General features: G+C 37.7%; 1 protein-coding gene across 1 annotated transcript; it reads left to right on the forward strand.

Moving 5' to 3' along the window:
• The first annotated feature begins 3,477 nt into the window (after window positions 1–3,477).
• Window positions 3,478–8,018, forward strand: LOC112588191 (codanin-1-like). Its single transcript, XM_025297133.1, is given in 11 exon segments — window positions 3,478–4,174; window positions 4,264–4,584; window positions 4,662–4,935; window positions 5,044–5,201; window positions 5,286–5,879; window positions 5,962–6,195; window positions 6,307–6,669; window positions 6,784–6,898; window positions 6,901–6,978; window positions 7,058–7,326; window positions 7,585–8,018. Coding segments are annotated over 10 exon segments (2,517 nt in total). The 5' UTR covers window positions 3,478–4,174; window positions 4,264–4,302; the 3' UTR covers window positions 7,735–8,018.
• The last annotated feature ends 785 nt before the right edge of the window (window positions 8,019–8,803 follow it).

Below are 8,803 nucleotides of genomic sequence, written 5' to 3' on the forward strand. Positions count from 1 at the left end.
AACTGCATAAAAATAACGTGTCAAAATAACACACTCGGATTTGCGTTGTATCGCGATTATACTAGGAATCAATTTTATGCGAGTATCGTTGGTGCACCATTGACAACGATGGTTCTTTTCGCATACGATACAGAACTTTCAGTTCCTTCTGTCGTTAATATACCACTGACAAGAATTACGATATAAGACAACAATTTATGCATGATATATGGTAAAAATGTTTGATCCATGATACAGCTTGCAAATGAAATATGAACGATACAGAGAAATATTAACTGAAAATATTAACACTGAATCTAATTCATCAAGGTTTATGGTTAACTTAAACAAAATTGTGCTATTCTCAATCAAAATTTCTTAATCGTTCTCTCTCTCTCTCTCTCTCTCTCTCTCTCTCTTTCTCTCTCTCATTTCGTCAGAAAATAGGTTCATTCAACCAAACATATTTTCCGTGTAGACTTGAATAAAACGATAGGACACGATGAGTCTACGCGAATTCTATCATACTCTAACAATTAAATGTTCTCCTAACGATAGAGTACAATAGAGTACGATGAAAAGTGTTCATCGTACTCTATCTTTATGCGATATCATTTCTTTCGGATCCGATACAGCAAAACGATAGATTGCGATAAAAAACGATGAGAATCTCTGTAGATCTCATCGCTCTCTATCGCTTTCTCCTTTTCGATGTTTTCCTTGATCAAAGAACTTTTGAATCTTGAACTTTACAATTCAATATGAGCTATCTGTGGTACCTCATAAAATAATCTCATAATTGTAATCGCGAATATTCAGCGACCATATCGGCGCGAGCTTAGACGCGGTGCGGCGGGATGTAGGAGCAGCGAGGTAAGGACATAAACATTGACGCATTGTCCTTCCTCTCGCCGCGCGCCGGCAACAGTTCCTTTGTCGACTGGGCAGTGCTCTTTAGCTTGAGCGGCTAGATGCTCCTTCCATAACGTCTCGACGTGCACTCATTCCTCTAATTTCTGTCATTAATAACTCAATAATTATTGCGAATCTCACAAAACGGTATGGGACTTTTATATTTGTCTTAACCCGCTCTATATCTCCACGAGCTCTGCCAGGTTAGTTATAAGACACCCTGTACATATATCTAGAGAATATTCATGACATGCATATTGGATATTTGTTCTATATAGATATATATCAATGAAGTTCTATATAGATATATATCAATGAAATTCACAAATTTTACGTTTTTCGTTCGAATAACATATAGTAAGTTTTTCTGTTGAACACAGTTAATGTGAACGAAGCATTTTAAAATAAACTAAAGATGATTTTATATACAAAAATTATATTAAATAAATAAATGAAAATTATACACACAGATACATACACAAAAATGTTTTTCATTTCATTTCTGTTGCAGGAAATACAAAATTAGAAAAATGGTCTTCTCACTCCCTTAGATGCGCGGGATTGTGCGAAGACCATTTCAATGATGCATCGTTTCTGACAAGCACGAAGAAACGTTTAAAATTGGATGCAGTTCCAATTAATTTCGAGAGCGAACATGTTAATGAAAATGTAGAACAAGTGAAGAAAAGGAGACATATAGAAGTGGAAAAACTCCCTGAAGAAATAGAAATCGGAGAGAACACCATACCAACTGTTCTTACAAGTCAGATTTCGGAAATGAATATTAATATAGACGAGCAATTAATAGAACGGTATCCACTTCGAACATATGACACATATAACATAATTAGTCTGCGAATAGTCGATAGACCTTTAAGAGAAAAGCTCGTACATGGAAAAGACGTGAGTTCACCTTTGTCACCAAATTGAAGTGCCGGATCTCGGACAGTCGCAGTCGAACGTGCTAGCAAGAGAGAGAGAGAGAGACAAGCTTTTCGAGCGAGAAGGATTGTGTCTTTCACTACTACTTGTAATATCTGGACGCGAGTGCTTCACAAGGATTATTGTGCGAACGCGCATTTAACGCGTGCCGCATTCAAGAGAACAATTCGTCCGGCGAATAACGCCGCACGACGCGTCATGTGGAGCATGATCATACGTCTCTCTCTTGGTCTTGTCTCTTCTGCCAGAACGTTTCAGAAATAGACAAATCTTCCCGTTCGAATCTCGAACAACTACACTATCATGAAACAAAGCTTCCAAAATATTTAGAGAATGAAACAATCCAGTCGACACAGAACATTATATTTATGTTAAAATTTCGCACTCAACAATATAAATGTAATATAACACACATGGTGTTTAGTGCGAAATTTTAATATAAATGTAATGTAACTAATGCTCTGTGTCGACTAGGAATTACCGCCTGCTCTTGTTACGAATTACGAATGTAACAAGAGATAATAATTCGGATAATAATTAGAAGATGCAATTTTTTACAAAAATATGTATAGAAATACATATGTACAGAAAAAGAATCATGTGCTGTCGAACGAGGTGTAAGTTGGTGCGCGATGCCGTGTTTCTCAAACCCGCAATTATAGGTGTACCACAGACACGAACCGCCAGTAAATGGGCGTAGAACGGACACGCACCAAATAGAGACTTTACCGGCAGCGTCTGCAAATGGGCGTAGTCAACGTAGTTCCTGGCTACAAATGGGCGCAGATGGCGTTAAAATCAGTCATCAAAATGCATGTCGCCAAAAACGCCGCCGCGTGGTCGCTCTCAGGCTTCTCTCTGATAATAGCTTCTGATATGTCCATGACGCATAAAGATTGCTATTAAACAAAATTACCGCTAAGTAAAATATAGGCAATATGTGATTGGCTGATCTTATTGGCTTTCCTATTGGCTGATCGTAAGATGTTAATCTTATGGCACAGGCTTTTGCATAATACACAACGCATAAAGGCTCGTCTACAATAGCTGTAAGAGTAAGGCTGTAAGGCTGTAACGTAAGCTGTCAGCGAATGAAAATATTTCATTTCGTGTCTTGCAACCTTACAGCCTAAAGCTAAGACTCCATGCATGCGGTGAGCTGCGGCAAATGCTGCGATGACCAATCAGAAGGGAGGCGCAAGTCCGGTTGCGGCAAGCATGCGTCTGTCTCCTGATTGGTCACCGCAGCCGTTTGCCGGAGCTCACCGCATGCATGGAGTCTTAGCTTTACTCTTACAGCTAATGTAGACGAACCTTAACCAATCAAAGTTCTTCATTTCTATCCTGAGGAGGGAAATGAAGAAAACTAATTGGTTTATTCTCTTATGCGTTATATATTATGCAAAAGCCTGTGCTCTTGCCCTAAGATTCCAACATGACGGAACTTTTGCGATTGCGGTTGTAGCCTAAAGCCAGCGGCATACGGTGCTTGTTTTCGTGCTGGATTGCTTGCTAAATGAAAATACTGCGTTCTGATTGGTAGATTTCCGAAGATGGATGGAAATATACCAATCAGAATGCAGTATTTTCATTTAGCAAGCAATCCAGCACAAAAACAAACACCATGTGCCGCTGACTTTACGTTTGCGAATTTTTACTTGCGTTGCTCCATATGATGATACGTGTTGGAAACCTGCGACTTTACGGTTACGTTTAAGAAATTTTTACGTGCAAAGGCTTTTACTGTCATTGTAGACCACGTTTTAAAGATCGCGCCGCAACCGGCAGCAGTGCAAACAAAACAAACAGGCCTAGTGAAATTGCTCACGCCAAGTCGGATTGGGCAACGTGGATGTATTCGTCCTTTTCTTAGCTGCATTATGTTACATTTTCTATATTTGGAATGAAATAGATAGATATTGAGACCTTTTGAAGAAAGACTGAGAGGGAAAGAGAAATATTTCGTGAAAATACAGAGAATACAGTTAAAAAAGTACACATGATTTTCAGGTTACGGCTTGGAGAATTAAACGCCATCTCGTCAAACGGCTGTTCCGCAACCCAACCTAATGTGTCTGAAAAAGATAAGACGCGGTGACGTGCATCTGTATGCTGAAATTGTATTTCAACGACCGAAAATGCGTGGTGCGCGATCAAAGATCACGTAATACCTCACCTTGCATTCCCTGTCTGACAACAAGACTTTGCTCTCAGCGATATTTTTCAATTTCATGTTTTTGAAATTTAACATAACCTTCAAACCATGTACGGGTAAAAACATTCTCACGAGGGATGTCGACGTATTTAATTGAGAGGAACAAGATATTTAATTAACGTGCAGGTAATTAAAAATCTATTGTAAGCACTATCAGTATATAGTATTGCGACGTATTTACTCAATTACTTAGGCTATTTCAATATTATTTACAGTGTACGCTGCCTACAGTGTCTGAAGCTCATATACACACAATGGGAGAAATAAACGTGTGTTTCCAAATTGATACTGACAATCGTGAGAACTTCTCATCCTCCTTTGCATTTCAAACTTTTAGAAAACAGAGAGATGCTTTTTATGATATATTACGAATCTGGGAGGAAAATCACTCAGTACCAGGATGGGTGTTTCAAATTGCACTGGGCAGTAAAATACGATCTATGTTAACGTTACACAATGATTCCACTAATTATTATCATATTGCTAGGTTATTTAAGTCTCAGTTGCTGATATCATGTATACAAAATGGACATCAAGTATGAGATATTTTGTATTTTTTATCGCATCTTTATAAGACTTTCAGATAATCAAGTAACTTTTTTTTTAATTATAGGATGATATGGTGGATGATGAGAGTTTGAATTTCTTGAAAGCGTTGAAACATGTTAATCCTGAAAAATTAACACAACTTAGTAAAAGATTTGTGACTCCCTTGCCATCACAAAGTCACAATGGCCCTTCATTTCCTGGCATACAGGAATTTTTTAAAGATTTTATATTACATGCATTCAATCCAATATTTTATTCTCATTTAGAGAATTGTTTTGTGTATGAGATAATGGAGCTGAATGATAACCAGTTTGCTAACAGTGAAATAGAAGACTTAGGTATCTATAATTTCCTTTTGTTTTAATAATGACTTCTTCCACATATATAATACACATTTGAGCAATTAGAAATTAATTTTTATTCTTTATATTTTTTTCTATATATAGAAACGATGGTTGATGAAAAAACACAACAAAACTTTACTACTTGTTTATCCAGTCTAAGGCTACTTGCAAAAGTATTAGGACTTTTAGTGTCATTGCCATACAGGTCTGAATCTACTACTAAGGAGATAATAATGACACAAGTGGAGATAAGAAGCAAGGTATATAATAGAAATTATAATAAAATGCTAAAAGTGGACTGCAGCAAATTTCTAATAGTTCTAAATTTCTATTGTGTTATTCAGGTTTTACCATCATTGAATTTACAAGCATGTCTTCAAAATGCTATAATCGAGGGAAAACTCTCATTGACGATACCTTGGATAGTGAAGTACTTAGCCATGATGGATGTAGTATCTCTTCGTTTACCCTACTATAAGCAAGTTTTAGAGCTACTCTATTGCGTTTACTGTGCTATCAATCATATCGATTTCTCCGCTCCTGACTGCCTGATTTCTCAACAAGCAGTTGTGCTCCTCAAATCCAGTTTATGCTGGCTGTTTGAATTGCCGAATTTCCCCAAAGACTTTTACATCATTTGGCAGAGTACTTGCAAGATCAAGGAACTAAAAACTCTCAAGCAAATGGAGAAATCTTCCGTTCAAAAAAGGAACTCTCATTGTGTCACTGACTGTGCAATTTCCGTCAAATGTAATTTGGACAAACTGGACATAATTACCGACAGAACAATGCGCATGTGTTGTCCGCGAACAGACTCGACAATCTCTGTGTTAAACGGTACTGGGACGAATCTAAGTATCAGTTCCAACAAACATGTCACGCCAGTTACCAGTCAACTGCGCAAACTTAACGGCGGCACACGTGCTAAGCATTTAGAGGTACGCCTCTGCTTTTTATGTTCCTAAAGTTATATTTCTCGTATGTTATACTTATAAATATTTGTTTTTCATATTTTCGCAGCTTCAGCTGGAAGAAGCATTTTTTCATGGCCAACCGGCTTCCACTCGGAAAACCGTCGATTTCGTTTCCGACAGAGTTGCGTCAACTTGCGTGAAGCATATATGCAACACGATGCTGTCCTCTTCGCGAGAAGCTAATTTGAATTCTTTCCGAAAAATCTTGAAACAAATGCACATTGAGAGAGATTCTGAAACGCAAAGCGAATCTTCTATGAATTATATTAAGGAATTTAAGGTAAAAATTTACTTAGACCAAAGGACAATTCTTGTTTTGCAGTGTACTCTTACAACGTAATATCGTAACTTTTGTTACAAATGTGTCACATTTAATATCCTTTATATTCAGGATCTTCTTGCGAATGACATGAATACTTTGGCCAATAACGTGTCGAAAGAGTTGAAGGAGCAGTGCGAAAAAACGATTCCGATGATTTGCGAGACGCGAGTCACAACAGCGATAGAATCGCTACTTGCGGAAGACTCTTTGACACCGGTGAAGGAGATGTGCATAAAGATTACGACTAGGATGGCTATGGAACGGATATATCAGTGGATTCAATCGCACATCGTCGGTGGTTCGTTATTCATCAAGGACATGGAACTCGAGATCAATAGATTTCTTCGGAATAACAGTCCGGTGCATACCAAGCAAGAGAAACGTCACAGTTCAGACGCTCCTAGTCCTACTGTTGTGATAGACAAACTCAGAGTAAGGATTCCTTCATAGACTTTGAATATTGATGATACTTTAAATCTTTTAATACTTGAGAAATAATTTTTTCTTTTGACAACTTTAAATTTTCCTCGTTTTATTGATATTTAGGTGTATATTTCTACTTTGTATCTTTTTACAGGAATAATATGGGACATGGTAGATAATAGAGGGGAAAGTATGACTATGTCTTCAGTATTGGATATTTTAGACAAAATGTATTGTACGTTCATCAGAGGGCTGATCTGTTACCGGGACCGGAAAAAGTCTTATATAATCTCAGTATCGACTTCTCCCTATTTTTAGGTACATCTATAGTACAGAAGAAAAAACTACAAAATTTTACAAAACTATAAAATTTTACGATCACGCTGCTTGTTTTCAGTTGCATACAGATCGGACCTCTTTGCACGAGAGGTACAAGATAAATTAATCAAGATATGGTCGTTGGATTGTTTGAAAGACGACCAAGACGACTCACCCATGCATAGGCTATTTTGTCCTCGAAATATGATGTTGTTTGCGCAACCGGAAAACGATATAATGTGGCCGATCTACGGTAAATTTTTAAGGAGGTTATTAGAAGCCGAAATACTCGATGGAGACAGTCTAAGTGATCAGTGTGTAGCCTTGTTCAGACAGGACTGGCCTGTGGTAAGTGTACGCAATATGGCACGAATCGTTAAATAAAAACTAAAAAGGACAAAAATGTATTTTGGATATAAAATATACATATACTTAAACTACATATACTTAAATATATATATATAAGACGCTTTATAATTTTTTCTACTTTTACTCGATACTTTTACAAATTATTCAAGTATCCTATTGTTCTGTCTTCCTTTGTGTCGAATCGAGCACTACTCTACCGCGTATCTTCGCGATTAATATCAAGCCTCTTGTTCGCAGCCTTTGTTAAAACTTTTATCAAAATGTCTCACCGAGGCTATCGAAGGCTACAAAGCTACCGATGAGGCAACGGAAAAAATCAAGTATTTCCTGGGCTGGATAGCCGAGACATATCACGAGATTGAATTTTGCAACGAGTACGATGTATAAACTGAGCCATGACGACTAGTTAAGACGCTGTTCTACGATCAGAAAGTACGAATTGTTGAGGTCATTTATTGTAAATAATATACTTTATCGCTTCGTGCACATGTATATTGTGTAAATTTTACAATTCGACTTTCTAATGTCTGATTAATTAGAAATACTTTCGTTATTCTATGTATGTATGCACGCGACACGAGATAGAATTTTACGAATAAGTAAGAATAAATTTTAACTTTTTGTATTTGATGGTAATCGATCGAAATATATGACGATATATTTTTCGCTAAGCGACCGTCACATCGTCAATGTCCCTCCGTGTCTCCTGCACGAAGTAGCCCGTCAAGGTCAGCGCCGAGCGACCTTGTCGAAACCGCGGTTGGTGCCATTCCTTGATGCGTCGAGTTTGTGTGGCTGAGCTTTTGTTCTTCGCAAATTAGGTCATCCACTTCATTCCATTCCCGCGACTCCGAATACCTGACTATTACCTCATCTCATACAATGAAATCTATTTACCGTACTTCCAATTTAGTTAGACATTTGTATAGCGAAATACGTGTCAACCAAGTTGCGCGCTACTCTATCCGAATACACACAAGTTAATTATTTAATGGATTGTGAAAAGTAACGAGAAAGAAATTTGCCCGCGATATATTTGTCCTTTTAATATCTTTTCTTTTTTTTTTTTACAGCCAGATAAGAGGTTGGACGATTTTCTTGATACCAATTCTTTCTATTAACGAGCAGACCTCGATGGGCAGTTTTATGCCGCGAACTGACTTGTCTTCTCTCTCTCTCTCTCTCTCTCTCTCTCTCTCTTTCTTGCTCTCGAAATTATCAATAAACAAAAGTTAGTTTGCTAATGCAGCGAGAGAGCGATTTTGCCAGAACAAATCAACTCACGGATGAGCGTTTTGAAATAACATGCTTCGGCATACCGTAACTCAGAGTGCCCACACCTCCGCGTTTCTTCATCCCGAGGGTCCTTTTCTATCTCGCCGGTGTGAAATAACATATACGGATATCGCTGTCGAGCACACGCTGCGACACTCGAGATCAGGAACGAATGTAAATC

Source organism: Harpegnathos saltator, unplaced genomic scaffold (genome assembly GCF_003227715.2).
Source record: "Harpegnathos saltator strain DR-91 unplaced genomic scaffold, Hsal_v8.6 scaffold170, whole genome shotgun sequence".
In the NCBI taxonomy this organism is placed as follows: Eukaryota; Metazoa; Arthropoda; class Insecta; order Hymenoptera; family Formicidae; genus Harpegnathos; species Harpegnathos saltator.